General features: G+C 43.4%; 1 protein-coding gene across 1 annotated transcript in view; it reads left to right on the forward strand.

The window, feature by feature from the left end:
- The window catches only part of LOC109937698 (uncharacterized protein C10orf67, mitochondrial-like), a 246,365-nt gene that overhangs the window by 211,993 nt on the left and 15,611 nt on the right, over positions 1 to 18,761 (forward strand). The window contains exons 14-15 of the mRNA XM_048612718.1: positions 17,107 to 17,169; positions 17,253 to 17,344. Coding sequence (XP_048468675.1) covers positions 17,107 to 17,169; positions 17,253 to 17,344 — 155 coding nt within the window. The remainder of the gene's footprint in view (positions 1 to 17,106; positions 17,170 to 17,252; positions 17,345 to 18,761) is intronic.

Below are 18,761 nucleotides of genomic sequence, written 5' to 3' on the forward strand. Positions count from 1 at the left end.
GATGCAGATTTAGAACTTAAAATAAATAAGTTCCTGAAGGGTAAGTGCAGGAGATAAAGCAGAACTTTGAGTTTTATACATAGCAACAAGGAATCCAAGAGCCAATAATTCTTTTTTCAAAACATTTGTTAGGAAACAGAGTAATATGTGAAGATTTGGATGCCCCCACAGAGTTCCTCTTTTCTTCCTGTTTATTTTCTATCCAATCTACCAGCATTTAGCCCTGTGTAAAAAAGCTCCCTCCTAACTTTCTTAATATCTCTGCACAGTAATTTTAAATTATCATTGACACCTCAATCAAAAGATCAATCACTTTGCTATAAAACTTCCCTGCTTTATCATTTTAAAAACTAACAGTCATCTTAGCTTTCTTTACTTCAAAGAAATTTGTTCTGGTATCTCAAGTTTCTCCTCATAACTGTAACCTTTCGCTTCCGATGTCCTCCTACTAAATTTATACTGTATGTTGAAATTACTGCACAGAGATCGGTATCTTATCACCAAGTCTCTTTTTTTTGGTTTAGACATGAAGTCCTTGACTCTGGTTCAGCCTCGTCAGAGCCAGCTCTCAAAGTGTCAGAATCTCTGACAGTCCTCTTTTTATCTGTTAGTCAGGGGTCCCTGATTGGACAAGCTTAACAGCCCCAATCAGGGAAGACGTGATCCATGAGGTTGACCTGACTCAGCTCATTACAGTCACTACATCCCTCCCCCTCTGAGTCCAAGAACATAGGCTGGTCCTTTTTCTTGAAGAGCTTCCTGGGGCTTAGTAGCACCGAGTCAGTTCCTCCGACTCGGCGTCAGGTAGGGGCGGCACATAACACATGGGAGTTCGTCTCTTATGCCAGGAGCACCTCCGTAGAAATTCACTCTCTTCTTCTCATGCCAATGGTGTCAATGCAGTTACTTCCATCATATCCATCTCTGAATCAGAGGTCTCATCAATGCTTCACAGACAGTGTGAACCGATGGGTTCTGGCAGCCTTTCCAACTGTTCCAAGGAGCATGGCACAATTTTCTCCCGTACCGTTTACGAGATTACAGCGTTCATGTAATCCACATGCTTTTTCAGGACCGTCACACCTACCCAAGTCTCATATGTCACTGGTCCTGACCTTCTGTCAACCATGTCTCTTACCCATACAGGGCAATTTCTGTGGTTCTTACACAAAACTTCATCTGCTGAAGTAAACTGTTTCTTTCCCTTGGTGGAGTCTTGTGTCTGACACTGCCGTTTCACCCTTCTCCCCCACCCCTCCCCCAAAGGTCTGGGAAGATCAGATTTAACCTGGTGCAGAGTCTTCTATCCATTAGTAACTCTGCCAGTGCTATCCCTGTAGTTGTATGTGGGGTGGTCCTATAATTAAATAGGAACAGTGACAGCTTGGTATTGAGTGAGGCTGTAGGCTGTTTCATCAAAGTTTGAACTGCTCTTTCTGCCAGGCCATGGGATAATGGATGGTTTGGAGCTGTCCTTATATCGAATCCCATTCAACTTTAGGAAATGTCCAAATTTCCTGCTGTTAAACGATGCTCCATTACCTGTCACCAACACTTTAGGACTCCGTGTATTGCAAAAGATGTGCACAGTTTTTCTATTGTTATCCTCTATACACATCCAATCACTTGAGTGTGTATCTTCAATGACAAAGAACATTGAGCCCATGAGAGAATGGGACTGGATTTATATAGGATACCTGGTCGGCATGGACGAGTTGGACCAAAGGGTGTGTTTCCATGCTGTAGATCTCCATGACTCTATGATTCTATGGCCTAGAGAGTCAACGTGTAATCGAGTCCAAGGATTACGTAGTCATTTCCACAAATGTAGGGGAGCTGCTGGTGATAACTTTGTCCTTGTTGGCACTCTGGGGACTGCCCACCAACACGGCTATGTCTGCATTCAAGTCTGGCCACATCTTCATTTTGGAAACCCCTAGATAGCCCTGGTAGACTTCAGACCGTATTTGAGGGCGACTTTCGATTGGGACAATCACTTTGTTCCCCATACCAATATGCCGTCCTCTACTGTGGAGCTGGTCTCTTCAGGTCCAAAAGGGTTTCAATTCTGGTTGTGACAGCCCTTTAGTTTCCCCCATCACCACCTGTTGTTTCAGTTTTGCCAGGACCGGATCTTTCTGCATCCAAAGTCTAATATTGTCAGCATTTGACTGGAAGTGTGTCCAGAGAATTTAAAACCATTATAGACTGTTCCACTGGCAGTACCACCGGTGGTGTATCTGCCAGTGGAAGGTGGCTCAATGCATCTGCATTCACTACTTGGCGTCCCAGATGGTGTTCTAACTTGTAATTATATGGACTTAATATTTTTTTTCTTTTTACATTCATGGGATGAGGGCATCGCTGGCTTGGCCAGCATTTATTGCCCATCCCTAATTGCCCAGAGGGCAGTTAAGCATCAACCACACTGCTGTGGGTCTGGAGTCACACGTAGGCCAGACCAGGTAAGGATGACAGTTTCCTTCCCTAAAGGACATTAGTGAACCAGATGAGTTTTTCTGACAATTGACAATGGATTCACAGTCATCATTAGATTCTAAATTCCAGATATTTTTGAATTCAAATTCCACCATTTGCCATGGTGGGATTCGCACCCAGGTCCCCAGAAATTTATCTGGGTCTTTGGATTAACAGTCCAGCTATAATACCACTAGGCCATCACCTCCCTTAGGCCCTACTGCTGAATTCAGCCTAAAGCCTTGTCCTCTTTAGAAAATGTAGTAGGGGTTTGTGGTCCGTTATTATCATAAAGTATCGTCCAAAAAGATATTGGTGGAGTTTCCTGACTCCAAATATGACCACCAGTCCTTTTTTCTCCATATGGCCATATTTACCCTCTACATTAGCCAAAGTCCTGGATGCATATGCTATTAGGTGTTCCTCTCCATTAGGCCACCTATAAGCTAAAACCACTCCTGTGACGTATCAGGAAATATCGCATGTCAATACCGGTTCTCGCTTTGGATCATAGTGAGCCAACACCTTAGAGGATCATAACTGTTTTTTCACTTCACCAAAGGCCATGGCATGCCTACTCTACCATTTCCAAGGCTGACCCTATTTTAGGAGTTGATGCAAAGGCGCCAGGATGGAGGCCAGGTTATGTATGAACTTTCCGTAATAATTTACCAGTCCAAGAAATGTTCGTAGATGTTCATAGAATCCCTACAATGTGGAAACAGGCCCTTCAGCCCAACAAGTCCACACTGACCCTTGGAGCATCCCACCCAGACCCATACCCCTATAACCCACCTAATCTACACATCCCTGAACACTACGGACAATTTAGCATGGCCAATCCACATAACCAGCACATCTTTGGACTGTGGGAGGAAACCAGAGCACCCAGAGGAAACCCACACAGACACGGGGAGAATGTGCAAACTCCACACAGACAGTTGCCCGAGGCTGGAATCAAACCCGGGTTCCTGGTGGTCTGACGCAACAGTGCTAAACACCGGGCCGCCGTCCCACCCCAAAGGTGAAGTTACTAAAGTCCCACTCGCTGATTAGAGAGATGACTGGTGGTCAGTTTAACTTGAGAGTCACCACATCTCAGGCAAGGGTTGAGGTTGAGAAGACAGATGGTGATCTCAGTTGGTACAGGAATTGAACCCACGCTGTTGGCATTACTCTACACCACACACCAGTTGTGCCGCCAAGTGAGCTAGCACAAAACAAAAATGACCTAAGTGCCTGGACAGACATGGCAGTTGGGCACCTTTGGTTGCCTTTTTATCTTCCAACAGGTATAACCCAGTCTTATCGAGTCTGTAGCCCAAGTACATCACATGGGGTCCCAGGAACGCATATTTTTCCCTTCTTACATATATGCCCACCTGAGAAAACTGTTTAAATACTATGTCCAAGTTCTCTGAGTGTTCCTTAGTTGTCTTTCTGGTACTAGCAGTCATCTTTTTTCACCAAGATGGCAGCAGAGAAGGACTCCTGAGCCGAGCTCGTCCACTCCCACTGCTTATCTTTTCATTTCCCTTTCTCTTTTTCTTTTTCTTCTTACTTACCTCTTGTTCTGATGGTATCAGCAGTAGTGAGAAACCTCAGTGTAGACCTCATGGCGGTAGCTGGGGAGCCCAGTGTGGACTTGAGTGGGCCCATGGCAGACCTCATGGCAGTGGTGAGTGGGCCCAGTGCAGATCTCATGGCGGTGGTGAGCGGGCCCAGTGCAGACCTCATGGAGGCAGCAAGTGCGCCCAGAATGGACTTCGTGGTGGCGGTGAGTGGGCCCAGAATGCACCTTGTGGTGGAGGTGAGTGGGCCCAGAGTGGACCTTGTGGTGGAGGCGAATAAGCCCAGAGTGGACCTCATGGTGGCAGCAAGTGGGCCCAGTGTCCACCTGGTGGTCGTGGTAAATGGGCCCAGCATGGACCTTGTGGTGGAGGAGAGTAGGCCCAGGATGGACCTTGTGGCGGTGGCAAGTGGGCCCAGAATGGATCTTGTAGTGGAGGTAAGTGAACTCAGAATAGATCTGTTGGTGGAGGCGAATTGGCCTAGAGTGGACCTCGTAGTGGTGGCAAGTGCACTCAGAATGTACCTCATGGTAGCAGTAAGTGGGCCCAGCGCAGACCTCATGGTGGAGGCGAGCGGGCCCACAGCAGACTCAAATGAGCCCCTACTTACTCTTCCAGGGTGAGCACAAGTCCTAGCATCAGGATTGGCAGATGCCACGTCAGCAAGATTGGCCCAGTGACAAAAGATGGTCCTTGAGGACTGGCGACTTCATTGTTGATTGGATCCGGCACTGGCAACAGCAAAGCAGTGGCAGAAGGACATCACAGTGAGGTTGGCCCAGCAGCAAGTGATGTGACTCTGACATTGGTAGGTCCGGTACAGGTGGTAGCAAGGCGGTGGTGGAGGAGAATTAGCCCAGCAGCAAAAGATGGTGCCTGAAGAGTCACTACTTCAACATTGATTGGTTCCGATGTAGACGGCGGTGGAGGAGGGATGGCAGGAAAGACGTCAGTGAGATGAGCTGGCTCAGGACCTATGGACTCTCTTTAAGCTTGCCAGTTGGATACAAAATTAGCGTTATGGTAGGAGACAGAGGTTGTGGTGGAGGGTTGTTTTTCGGGCTGGAACCTCTGACCAGCAGTCTTCCACAGGGATTGGTATTGGGTCTGCTTTTGTTTTTAATTTATATAAATGATTTGGATGAGAAGAGAGGAGGCATGGTTAGTAAGTTTGTAGATGACACCAAAGTTGGTGATAGAGTGGACAGTGAAGAAGTTTATCTAAGATTACAAAGAGATCTTGATCAATGAGGTAAATAGGCTGAGGAGTGGCAGATGGAGTTTAATTTGGGTAAATCTGAGGTATTGCATTTTGGTAATACAAACAAGGACGGTACTTATAGAATTAATGGTAGGACCCTGGGTAGTGTTGTAGAATAGAGAGATCTAGGGGTTTGCGTACATAAATCTTTAAAATTTGCGTCACAATTAGACAGGGTGGATAAGAAGGCATTTAGCATGCTTGCCGTCATTGCACAGACCTTTGGAGTACAAGAGTTGGGATTTCATGTTGAGATTGTATAGTACGTCGGTGAGGCCTCTTCAAGAGTACTGTGTGCAGTTCTAATAAAGGAAGGATATTATTAAACAGGAGAGGGTTCAGAAAAAATTTACCAGTATGTTGCCAGGAATAGAGGGATTGAGATATAAAAATAGACTGGAAAAACTGGGACTTTTTTCACTGGAGTAAAGGAGGCTGAGGGGTGACCTTTATTGAGGTTTATAAAATCATGAGGGGCATAGATAAGGTGAATAACAAGGGTCCTTTCCCTAGCCTGGGGGATTTCAAAACTAGGGGGTATATTTTTAAGGTGAGAATAGACAGATTTAAAAAGGAAATGAGGGGCTTTTTTTTATACAGAGAGTTGTTCACATGTGGAATGAACTGCCAGAGAAAGTGGAGGATGCAGGTACAGTTATAACTTCTAAAAGACATTTGGATAAGTTCACGACTACAAAAGGTTTGGAGGGATATGGACTAAGCACAGGCCAGTGGGACTAGTTTAGTTTGGAAACATAGTTGGTGTGGATTGATTGAACCAAAGGATCTATTCCCATGCTGTATAATTCAATGACTCTATATCTTACAATCTTTTTCCTTATTCTTAAAGGTATTCAAAATGATGCTGGATTGTGGTCAAAGTGGAAAAGCTTTTCACTGTATTTTACTGTTTTCCTCACTGTAAAATACACATGAGAATAAAATCATTCATTATTCATTATCTAGGTAAATGATAACCTGAGGTAAACTTTGTAAAATATTCTCCATCATCCACTGGAAAATTGGACAGGCTGACGATATCCCAAAATGGCAGCCCTGTAAATTGGTACAAACCCTTATGGATGTTAATTGTAGCATACTTCTGGGAATCCTCATATAAACACAATTGCAAGTAAGCATGGCTCATGTCCAGCTTTGTGAAGGACAGCATTGCTGCTAGGTTTACATATAAATCCTCTTTCCATGGGATTAGATATTTACCCAGCTGTGAAGAACAGTTTACCATTTATTTAAAATCCTCACAGAGGCAACCCATCAGTCCTCACAATCGGTACAACCAGTGATGGACTGCTATTCCTTGAGAAGTATATACCTGTCAGGCAGGGAGGAAGTGGTCAAGTGAGGGAACCGTGGTTTACTAAAGAAGTTGAATCTCTTGTCAAGAGGAAAAAGGAGGCTTATGTAGAGATGAGGCATGAAGGCTCCGTTAGGGCGCTTGAGAATTACAAGTTAGCCAGGAAGGACCTAAAGAGAGAGCTAAGAAGAGCCTGGAGGGGACATGAGAAGTCTTTAGCAGGTAGGATCAAGGAAAACCCTAAAGCTTTCTATAGGTATGTCAGGAATAAAAGAATGACTAGAGTAAGATTAGGGCCAGTCAAGGACAGTAGTGGGAAGTTGTGCGCGGAGTCCGAAGAGATAGGAGAGGCGCTAAATGAATATTTTTCGTCAGTATTCACACAGGAAAAAGACAATGTTGTCGAGGAGAATACTGAGATACAGGCTATTATACTAGACGGGATTGAGGTTCATAAGGAGGAGGTGTTAGCAATTCTGGAAGGTGTGAAAATAGATAAGTCCCCTGGGCCGGATGGGATTTATCCTAGGATTCTCTGGGAAGCTAGAGAGGAGATTGCAGAGCCTTTGGCTTTGATCTTTATGTCGTCATTGTCTACAGGAATAGTGCCAGAAGACTGGAGACTAGCAAATGTTGTCCCCTTGTTCAAGAAGGGGAGTAGAGACAACCCTGGTAATTATAGACCAGTGAGCCTTACTTCGGTTGTGGGTAAAGTGTTGGAAAGGATTATAAGAGATAGGATTTATAATCATCTAGAAAGGAGTAATTTGATTAGGGATAGTCAACACGGTTTTGTGAAGGGTAGGTCGTGCCTCACAAACCTTATTGAGTTCTTTGAGAAGGTGACCAAACAGGTGGATGAGGCTAAAGTGGTTGATGTGGTGTATATGAATTTCAGTAAAGCGTTTGATAAGGTTCCCCATGGTAGGCTATTGCAGAAAATACAGAGGCATGGGATTGAGGGTGATTTAGCGGTTGGGATCAGAAATTGGCTAGCTGTAAGAAGACAGAGGGTGGTGGTTGATGGGAAATGTTCATCCTGGAGTTCAGTTACTAGTGGTGTACCTCAAGGATCTGTTTTGGGGCCACTGCTGTTTGTCATTTTTATAAATGACCTGGATGAGGGCGTAAAAGGATGGGTTAGTAAATTTGCGGATGACACCAAAGTTGGTGGAGTTGTGGATAGTGGGGAAGGATGTTGCAGGTTACAGAGGGACATAGATAAGCTGCAGAGCTGGGCTGAGAGGTGACAAATGGAGTTTAATGTGGAAAAGTGTGAGGTGATTCACTTTGGAAGGAGTAACAGGAATACAGAGTACTGGGCTAATGGTAAGATTCTTGGTAGTGTGGATGAGCAGAGAGATCTCGGTGTCCATGCGCATAGATCACTGAAAGTTGCCACCCAGGTTGATAGGGTTGTTAAGAAGGCGTACGGTGTGTTAGGTTTTATTGGTAGAGGGATTGAGTTTCGGAGCCATGAGGTCACGTTGCAGCTGTACAAAACTCTGGTGCGGCCGCACTTGGAGTATTGCGTACAGTTCTGGTCACCGCATTATAGGAAGGATGTGGAAGGGTGCAGAGGAGATTTACCAGGATGTTGCCTGGTATGGAGGGAAGGTCTTATGAGGAAAGGCTGAGGGACTTGAGGCTGTTTTCATTAGAGAGAAGAAGGTTAAGAGGTGACTTAATAGAGACATACAAGATGATCAGAGGATTAGATAGGGTGGACAGTGGGAGCCTTTTTCCTCGGATGGTGATGGCTAGCACGAGGGGACATAGCTTTAAATTGAGGGGTGATAGATATAGGACAGATGTCAGAGGTAGGTTCTTTACTCAGAGTAGTAAGGGCATGGAATGCCCTGCCTGCAAAAGTAGTAGACTCGCCAACTTTAAGGGCATTTAAATGGTCATTGGATAAACATATGGATGATAATGGAATAGTGTAGGTTAGATGGGCTTTAGATTGGCTTCACAGGTCGGCACAACATCGAGGACCGAAGGGCCTGTACTGCGCTGTTATGTTCTATGTTCTATGTTCTATGTTCTATGTTCTATGTTCTATGTTCTATGTTCTATTCCACAAATGGGACTGCAATGATGATTTCTTCGCTCTTCAGCCTTCTGATCTTTGCCTCTACTTTTGCCCACAAGTCAAATGGCACTCGGTAGGCCTTGCAGAATTGTGGAATTGTTCCTGGTCGTCATACAAGATGGCCTTGGCTCCTCTGATAGACTCCAAACATGCCTGGAAGACTTCCAGATATTTATTTAGGACTTCACTCAGGCAGCCATTTTCTAATTGAAAAATGTTGACAATCTAAGTAAATCTCTTTCAACCATTTTTGCCCCATCAAGCTTGGGCCCAAGCCTTTTACTACAATCATTGGTAACTGAACCAGCTGTTTATTGTATGAAACCAATACCGAAGTTGTACCCTTAATCTGTAAAGGTTCCCAGGTTTAGGTTCTTGGCCTAGCCAAGGTCTTGAACAAACTTAAGGGTTGGAATCCCGAACAAATTTTGTTAAAAACTCGTTCTGTGATCACTGATACAGTTGCACCGGTATCGACCTCCACTGGAACCGGACGACAATTTAAGCAGACATTTATTTTGATTGGTTCTGGTTTGGATGTTACTAAGCATTTTAACTGTTCCAAACCAGATGTAGGTGGACTCTCCTGAATATTGGCGTAGGAGTTATCTTACTCAATTTAGGCTTAGTAGGACTCTTGCTGTCTCGAGTCCGCATACTGGCAGCAACTACAATGCTTGCCCACCTGGATTCTGAAGAAAATTTTTACTGTTTAGCCGAGGCTTGGCTTTGTTTTGGGGCTTTGCAGTGGGCCAAACTAAAATGCCTCTGATCAGGATATGTCCGGAGTGAGGCTACGCAATTGCCTGCACTCAAGTGATACTCCCCGAGCTGAGTTGGACTGACTGAACTGGCCAACCTCTGCAGGTGCACCATTGAAAGCAAACTGTTCAGGTGCATAACAGCCTGGTATAGCAACTGCTCATCCCAGGACCATAAAAAACTACAGAAAGTGGTGTGCACAGCTCATATCATTACGGAAGCCAACCTTCCATCCATGGACTCGACATGGTTCACACCCTGGTAATGACCTCCTACGACCTCTTCCATTAGGCAGAAGATACAGAAGTGTGGACACATGCACGAGCAGTTTCAGGAACAGCTTCTTTCTGGCCATTATCAGACTATTGAATGGACTCTAGCCTCAAATGATGTAATCTGTATGCCTCTAAGTCTTTTTGATCTGTACATCCTTTGCTTGCTGTGATCTGCCTGTACCGCTCTTAAACAAAGCTTTTCACTGTATTTCGGTACACATGACAATAAAATCAATCAAGCAAGGTGTTCTCTTCCATTGGAATACCCTGCAACTCATATGCTCCACTTGTTGCATCTTCCAATGGTAAAGCCAGTTTGAAGTCTAGTCGGGCTTCAGCTAGTAGACTCTTTTGCATGGTGACATCATTAATCGCACATACTAACCAGTCTCTAAGTATCTCATTAAGGGTTAAACCAAAGTCATTTGTCTCTGCCAGTCGTCTTAACCTCGTTGAAAATTCTGACATGGATTCCCCTGGTTCTCGAATTGCCGAGTAAAAATGATAGCATCTCAAAGTTATAGGAGACTTGGGGGTTGCAATATTCCTTAACTAAATCCATCAACTCTCGAAAGGTTTTAGTATCTGGTGCCTCAGGAAATTTAGACACCTAAAAACAAAAAAAAGCTGAAGGTCCACAGGCAATCAGGAGAATTCCTTGTTGCTGTTCATCTGCCCCAATGTCATTTACCTGGAAAATATAATGTATTCTTTCCACATACTGGACCTAGTCATCAAAAGCAGGATTGAATGGGTCCATCTTCCCAAATAATGGCGTGATGCAAGAAATGCTTACCCAACTCAAAGACAACTGTTGCGAGCAAATTTCTTCATGAACGTGCTTTACTCTTGTTGCCATGGAAAGAACTCCACATGGGCCAAAAGCCTGTCACCAAATCACTCTTTTATTTACACATGGAAAGTCGTTGACTTTGGTACAGCCTCTTCAGAGCCAGCTCTCAGAGTCTCAGAGCTCTAAGAATCTCTGACACTCATGTTTATTACTGTCAGCTGGATTAACAGCCCCAATCAGGGAACTCCTATTCTATGAGATCCAACTGGCTGACCTTGTTACAGTCACTACATATGCCCTCTATAGTTTTAATACATCTCAATTATAGGATACCCACAAGTGCTGTACACCATACTCTGAATCCTAACTAATACTCCTCAGTCCCATTTATACCTTTCAATGTGTTCACATTAAATATAAAGTCCATTTACTTGCAATATACGTCCTGGCCATCAAATGCACAAACTTTCTCATACTTTATAAAAAATCAAGAGCTGTAGATGCTGTAGATCTGAAACAAAAACAGAATTTGCTGATAAAACTCTTCAGTCCAGATTGGATACGTTAACTCTACTTTTTCCCCACAGATGCTGCCAGACCTGCTGAGTTTCACCAGCAATTTATGTTTTTGTTTTGGCCCCCCATACTGTGTTTCTAAAATTGCATCTGTTACCTGATTCCTCATTTCACTGTTCAGAAAGCCATTGTGCACAAACAATATCAACCACAACTGACTTGCATGGTTCATGACTTTTGCCCCAAACATGACAGACAAGGGGAAAATCAGTAGCCTGCTTGAGTTCTGGAATTCCTGTTGTATGGTTTAGTACATAGGCAGAATTTTCTCTTTCCCCAGGGACAGCAATGGAGGCCACAACACCAGACCATGCCTGCCAGGTTCAGGATTTCCACCCACGTTGATGCAGTTTGAGCTGTCTGATGGAATGCCCAGCACTTTAGGAAGAAGGTCAATGTCCTTCTCCACTCTATTAGTGTATGTGCCATCATCTTCTCTCAGATACATCACACTCACTCTCTTTGCTGCTGGATTCACCTGCCACCAAGGCTCATGCTCTCCTATTCTCATTAATACATGCAACATCTTCCGCAATCACCCACCCAAACCTGTGCCACCACTAATCAATGAGTAGTTAGGGTATGGAATGCACTGCCTGGAGATGTGCTGGAGGTATATTCAATTGAGTCATTCAAGGGTGCATTGGATGATTATTTGGGAAGAAACAGTGTGCAAGGATATGGGGAAAAGGCAGGAGATTGGCACTTACCAACTCTATAAATTCAACTGTAAAAATCTACTTGGTCTGTTGAAGTTCTAAGTCTCGCATTTTATACATCCCTGACATTAGTTCCTGGAAAGCCTTTTTCTGTTTGTGACATTGCTACAAAGAGCCCTTCATAGGGTTTGTCTCTCTAAAGTCCACTTCAGAATTAGACATCTGTTAGAGAAACCACCTATAACACCTCAGAGTCCATGGCTCAGATACCATGTAGAATTGATGTTAGAAATAGGGCTGAGAGATATTTACATAGTCAGAAAGGCACAGGGTCAAAATCAAATACTTTTTTTTGCAATTAGTTATAATATGTTTCTGCAATATTTTGTTCTAGGAAAGCTTAATATTTAGTTTTCATACATAACAAGGAGGAACAGGTGATGAGCTGCTGTTGATGTTTAGGGTAGGAGCACTTTCAGTGTCCTCTGCACACTTTCCTCCACTACTCATTTTAGCGTCATCTGCGAACTTTGACACACTACACTTGGTCCCCAACTTTAAATCATCTGTGTAAATTGTTAACAATTGTAGTCCCAACACTGATCCCTGAGGCAAACTGTGAGCCATTGATCGTCAACCAGAAATAGTCCCAAGTGTCCCCACTCTTTGCTTTCTGTTAGTTAACCAATCTTAATCCATGCTAATACATTACCCGTAATGTCGTGCATGTTTATCTTATGCAGCAGCCTTTTGTGTGGCACGTCGTCAAATGTATTCTGGAAATCCAGATACACCACATCCACCTGTTCCCCGTTGTCCACCACACTCAGAATATCCCCAAAGAATTCCCGTAAATTAGTTAAACATGACCTGCCTTTCATGAACCCATGCTTCATCTGCCCAATGGGACAATTTCTATCCAGATGTCATGCTATTTTTTTCCTTGATGATAAAGCATTTCCCCACTCCAGGAAGTTAAGCTAATGGGCCTACAGTTATCTACCTTTTGTCTACCTTTTTTTAAACAGTGGCATCACATTTACTGTCTTCCAATCTGCCGGAACCGTCCAGAGTGCAGCAAATTTTGGTAAATTACCATCAGCGCATTTGCTATTTCCCCCTGCTATCTCTTTTAGTACCCTGGGATGAATTTCATCAGTGCTTGAAGCAGTATACTGTGAAAGGCATGAATATCTGGTCACAAAAGGACTACACATAAGGTTTAGGATTATGTTATCATACACAAAACAGCATGAGACTGCTTCCTTAAAAAAATAAACATTTAACTATGAGGTTGTCGACTTGCTTGACATGCTGGTTTGTTTTTGTTGAGACATTTCATCACCATGCTGGGTAACATCATCAGTGAGACCTCCGATGAAGTGATGTTGCTCTACTCCGCTTAGAATTTATACTATCCGGTCTGTTATGGTGAGTACTGTCATCTCCGGTGTTGTTCTATATAGGTTAATATATGGGCTCCAATCCCTTATGTTTGTTGATTACATTATGGGTTGAGAACCATGCCTGTAGGAACTCCTGTGAGTGTCTATGTTTGGCTGGGCTACTATGGTTACATTGTCCCAGTTAAACTGATGGCCTTCATTGTCCAAGTATACTGATATTAGGGAAAGTTTGTTGTCATTTTGCTGCTAGCCAATGTTCGCGTATTCTGATGGCTGGTTTCCTTCCTGTCTGTCCGATGTAATGTTTGTGGCAGTTCTTACATGGTATTTTATAAACTACGTTGGTTCTGCATATCATAGGTTTGAGATCTTTAATCCTTGTGAGTGTTTGTCGTAGCGTGGCTGTGGGCTTGTGTGCTGCCATGATTCCTAGTGGTTGTAGGAGCCTCGTTGTCAATTCTGATATGTTCTTGATGTAGCACAGTGTGGCCAATGTACTAGGTCGTACTGTGTCCTCTTGGTGTTGTCTATTTAGTAGGCACCTGCTGATGAAGTTGAGGGGATATCCATTCGTAGCGAAGATTATGTATAAGTGTTCTTCCTCTTTCCTGCATAGTTCTAGCGTGTTGCAGTGAGTGGTGGCCCATTTAAATAGTGTCCTAACACAGCTTTGTTTGTGGACGTTGGAGTGGTTGCTGTGGAAGTTGAGGATTTAGTTAGTGTGGGTTGCATTCCTGTATATACCGAGGTTTGGAACTCCCCATTGGTCATACTTTCAACCCTGACGTCCAGAAACAGAAGCTGATTGTTGTTTTCTTCTTCCCTTGTGAATTTGATCCCAGTGAATACGTTGTTGATGAGGTGGTGGGTCTCTTCTAGTTTGGTGCATTTAATGATTATAAATGTGTCGTCCACATACCGGATCCACAGTTTAGGTTGAATGAGGGGGAGGATAGTGTATTCTAGTCTTTGCATGACTGCTTCTGTGATGAGCCCTGAATGGGTGACCCAATGGGTGTGCCATTGATCTGTTTGTGTACTAGACCATTAAAGACGAAGTGTGTCGTGAGGCACAGGTCTAGTAGTTTGAGTATCTTGTCATTGCTGATGGAGCTGCTGGTTGCGTTCCTGCTTCCTCTAGTAATGTGGCCACTGTTTCTTTGACTTGTGGGATGTCAATTGACATGAATAATGCTGTGATGTCAAAGAATACCATAATCTTGTCGTCGCTGATTTTTATGTTCTTGAGGGTATTGAGGAATTCTTGGGTTGACTGGATGGAATGGAGTGATCCATCAACTAGGTGTTTCAGTGTCTATTGTAGGTCGTTGGCCAGTTTGTGTGAAGGTTTGCCTGGTAGGGAGACAATGTCATCATTAAATGCACCAAACTAGAAGAAACCCACCACCCACAATAACGTATTCACCGGGATCAAATTCATGAGAGAAGAAGAAAATAACAATCAACTTCCCTTTCTGGACGTTAGGATTGAACATATGACCAACGGGGAGTCTAAACCTCAGTATGCAGGAAAGCAACCCACACTGACCAAATCATCCATTTCCACAGCAACCGTCCCAATGTCTACAAACAAAGCTATGTTAGGACACTATTTAAACTGGCCACCACTCATTGCCACGCACCAGAGCTACACAGGAAAGAGGAAGAGCACCAGTACAAAATCTTCACTATGAATGGATACCTCCTCAACTTCATCCACCAGGGCCTACTAAATAGACAACACCAAGAGGACACAGTATGCCCTAACACACTGGCCACACTGTCCTATATCAAGAACATATCAGAACTGACAACGAGACTCTAACACCCACTAGGAATCATGGTAGCACATTAGCCCACAGCCACGCTACGATAAACAGTCACGAAGTTTAAAGATCCCATACCCACGGCATGCAGAACAAACGTAATTTACAAAATACCATGCAAGGACTGCCACAAACATTACATTGGACAGACAGGAAGGAAACTAGCCATCAGGATACACGAACATCAGCTGGCAGCAAAACGACATGATGAACTTGCCCTAATATCAGTACACTTGGACAATGAAGGCCATCAGTTTAACTGGGACAACATAACCATAGTAGCCCAAGTCAAACATAGACATGCACGGGAATTCCTCCAGGCATAGTTCTCAACCCATAAAGCAATCAATAAACATATAGAATTGGACCCCATATACAAACTCATACAGAACTGAACTGGAAATGACACAACTCACCATAACAGACCAGACAGTATAAGCTCCAAGCAGAGTGTAACAACATCGTGTCATTGGAGGCCTCACTGATGATGTTACATAGCATGGTGACGAAACGTCTGAACGAACACAAGCCAGCTCGGCGGGCAAGTCAACAACCTCACCCATAAACCCAAGCTACAAATCTTTGCAAAAACCTTAAGCATTTAACTGTTTGCAGAACAAATTGACACCACAAAGATATCAATAAAAGATCTGAATGCACAACGGACAGTTTTGGAGGGGGGAAAATAGTCTTCTATTTTACAACAATAAAACACATAAGAAACATTGAGATGTATTGTTGCAATTAAAACTTCAATATAATATTCTGTGAAAGATGAGATACACCAGTGAATTTCTAATTTCAACTATATCTTTAGTGCAGGAATTTGAACCAAAGTGAGTTTGAACCAAATCATACAATAAAGAATGAGAAAGAGGGAAAGGCTCAGTACATACCACTAGTCACTAAACAGCATTGTCAAGATATACAAATCTAAGGCATGGTTTTCAAAAGTCATCAAATGTCAGGGTAGTATCCATAGCATGCCTTCATCTTTGCTCACTCAAGTTCAGTATAACTGGTTTAACCATCCACCACTAGATCTAGTCAGACCATAAGAAGCATTTCAAGTCTTATTCTCATCTGTCAAAGTTGCCCAATAGTCCAAAGTAAACCAGATGTGCAGGCTTAGATGAGCTTCAATTTCTTACAATCAAACATTAGTAAGTCTGAAATCAATGTCACTATAAACTCAAAACTCTTGCCACTAATGTCAACCTTCTCCATGGCAATTATTTTCGACTGAACCAGACCTTTTATTGACCCTGAAGTAAGTTTCCAATTACACTTTGTTTCCAGCACAAAATCACTCTCGCTTTACACAAAATAGTCCACCTCTGCTTCAAATTGCTACTGAAATCCATATCCATGTCATTGTTACCTCCAGGCTCAATTGTTCCAGTGCTCTCATGGCTGGCTTCTATTTTTCATCCTCTGTAAATTTCAGCTTTTCCAGAACTCTTGGCCTTCATATTTCATACCAGGCCCTGCTCAACCATCTCTGCACTGCTCCCTGATCTACATTGGCTCCCATTCGTCCAATGCTTCAAAACTAAAATCCTCATCATTATGTTTACATCACCATTGACTCACCTTTACTAACCTCTAATTTCTTCTCCATGAAAGTTCCAATCCAATTCCAATTGGTTCTCATAGTTTCTCCTTTTATGACTTATCCATTTTTATGACTCATCCAAAGCAATATAGAATGATTTTTTGTGGTAAAGGTGCTAAATAAATGGAGGATGAAATTTTCCTTGTTATGATAGAATGTGTTGGAACATGTGTAAGTTGTTTCAAAACTGTATGATTTGCCAATCTGGGCTGTCTCGCCACTAGGTTTCCAATTGTAATCGGTGGAGGTAAGTAAGATTAGCAAACCAGAAATGATTTGTCTTCTGTTACTCATCACTGAGTTGTGAAACTTGTTTTTCTTCTTAATAAAAGTTATTGTAGAGGTCAATGAGACAAAGAACTTGGGAGAGTATGCACAAATTTGAACCTGTTACAATAAAAGGCACAGAATGGAAATGATTTCCTTGTTATTTTATTACAATGTTATCTAATTTACAATATCTATATTTTTATGTAGGTCAGCGATTCTGTTGGGATTGATTTTAAAGAAAGAAATAATTTGTCTCCATATTTCACGCTGGTAGGTAAAAGTTTCCCCAGGAATGTCTAAGTTAATGTATTCATTGGCTGAAAGGAATTTGACTTCATTTTTACTGTTATCAGCCCCAAATAGGGTCCTACTCAGCACCAAGTACAGCACAAACAGAGCCTAACATGAACAGAACTCCAAGTGCCCCAGGTGCTGTTAATTTGAGGTGAGATTTTAATAATCATTGCAAAATAATCTTGATCTTAGAAAATACTTCTGCTTTTCTCTTTCTATTCTATAATTCTTAAGGAGCCTCAATGAATATATATGCTGACATATTGCCTTCATTGCTCAGACTATTGAGTATAGGAGATGTGATGCCATAAAACCAAAAGAACTGCGAATGCTGTGAATCAGAAACAAAAACAGAAGTTGCTGGAAAAACTCAGCAAGTCTGGCAGCACCTGTGAAGAGAAATCAGAGTTTGCATTTCGGGATCAGTGACCCTTCCTCAGAACTGATGGTATCTAGGAAAATGTTAGTTTATATGCAGAAGATAGGGTAGGGGGAGGGGCAGGAGTAAATAATAGGTGGAGGTAGAGCCCAAAGAGAGAGAAGAACAGTTGGACAGACAAAGGAGCAGATCAGATCTGGCTAGGAAGGTGAGTAGCTGTTAATGGATACAGTTAGTGGCTAACGATAGGCAGTATGTAATGGCAAACTGTATGATAATAAGGCCTGGAGTGTGGGGTAGGGGCTAGGACATGGGAGAGTTCAGGCCCTAAAATTATTGAACTTGATATTGAGACCGGAGGGCTGCAGGGTCCACAAGCGGAAAATGGGGTGTTGTTCTTCCAGCTTGCACTGAACTTCACTTGAACACTGCAGCAAGCCAGAGACAGAGATGTTGGCCAGGGAACAGGGTGGTGTTAAAGTGGCAGGCAACTGGAAGCTCAGGGTCTTTTTTTGCAGGCAGACCATGATGTTCTGAGACGTGATAACCCAGTCTATGCTTCGTTTTCCCAATGTAGAGGAGACTACGTTGTGAGAAGTGCAGGTAAAGTGCTGCTTCACCTGGAAGGTATGTTTGTGCCCTTGGATACTGAGGAAGGAGGAGGTAAATGAGCAGGTTTTACACCTTCGGCGGTTGCAGGCAAAGGTGCTGTGGGGCTGTGGGGGTGGGTGTTGGGGGTGAAGGAAGAGTGGACCAGCGTGTCCCAGAGGGAACAGTTCCTGTGCAAAGTGGACAAGGGAGGGGAGGGGAATATGTGCGAGGTGGTGGCATCTCACTGGAGGTGGCAGGAATGGTGGCTGATGATCTTCTGGATGTCGATGCTGGTGGATGGTAGGTAGGGACAAGAGGAATCCTATCGCTGTTGCAGGAGGGAAAAAAGGGAGTGTGGGCAGAATTTTGGGAGATGGGTTGGACCCAGTTGAGAGCCCTGTAGACATCAGTGCTGGGGAATCCTTGGTTGAGGAAGAAGGTGGACATTTTGGAGGCTCCCTTACCGAAGTTGGCCTCATCGAAACATATCTGACAGAGATGGAGGAACTGGGAGAATGGAATGGAGTCTTTACAGGAAGCAGGTGCAAGGTATATAGTCCAGGTAACTGTGGGAGCCAGTGGGCTTGTAGTGGATATT

This window comes from Rhincodon typus, chromosome 2, assembly GCF_021869965.1.
Source record: "Rhincodon typus isolate 14 chromosome 2, sRhiTyp1.1, whole genome shotgun sequence".
Lineage (NCBI taxonomy): Eukaryota > Metazoa > Chordata > Chondrichthyes > Orectolobiformes > Rhincodontidae > Rhincodon > Rhincodon typus.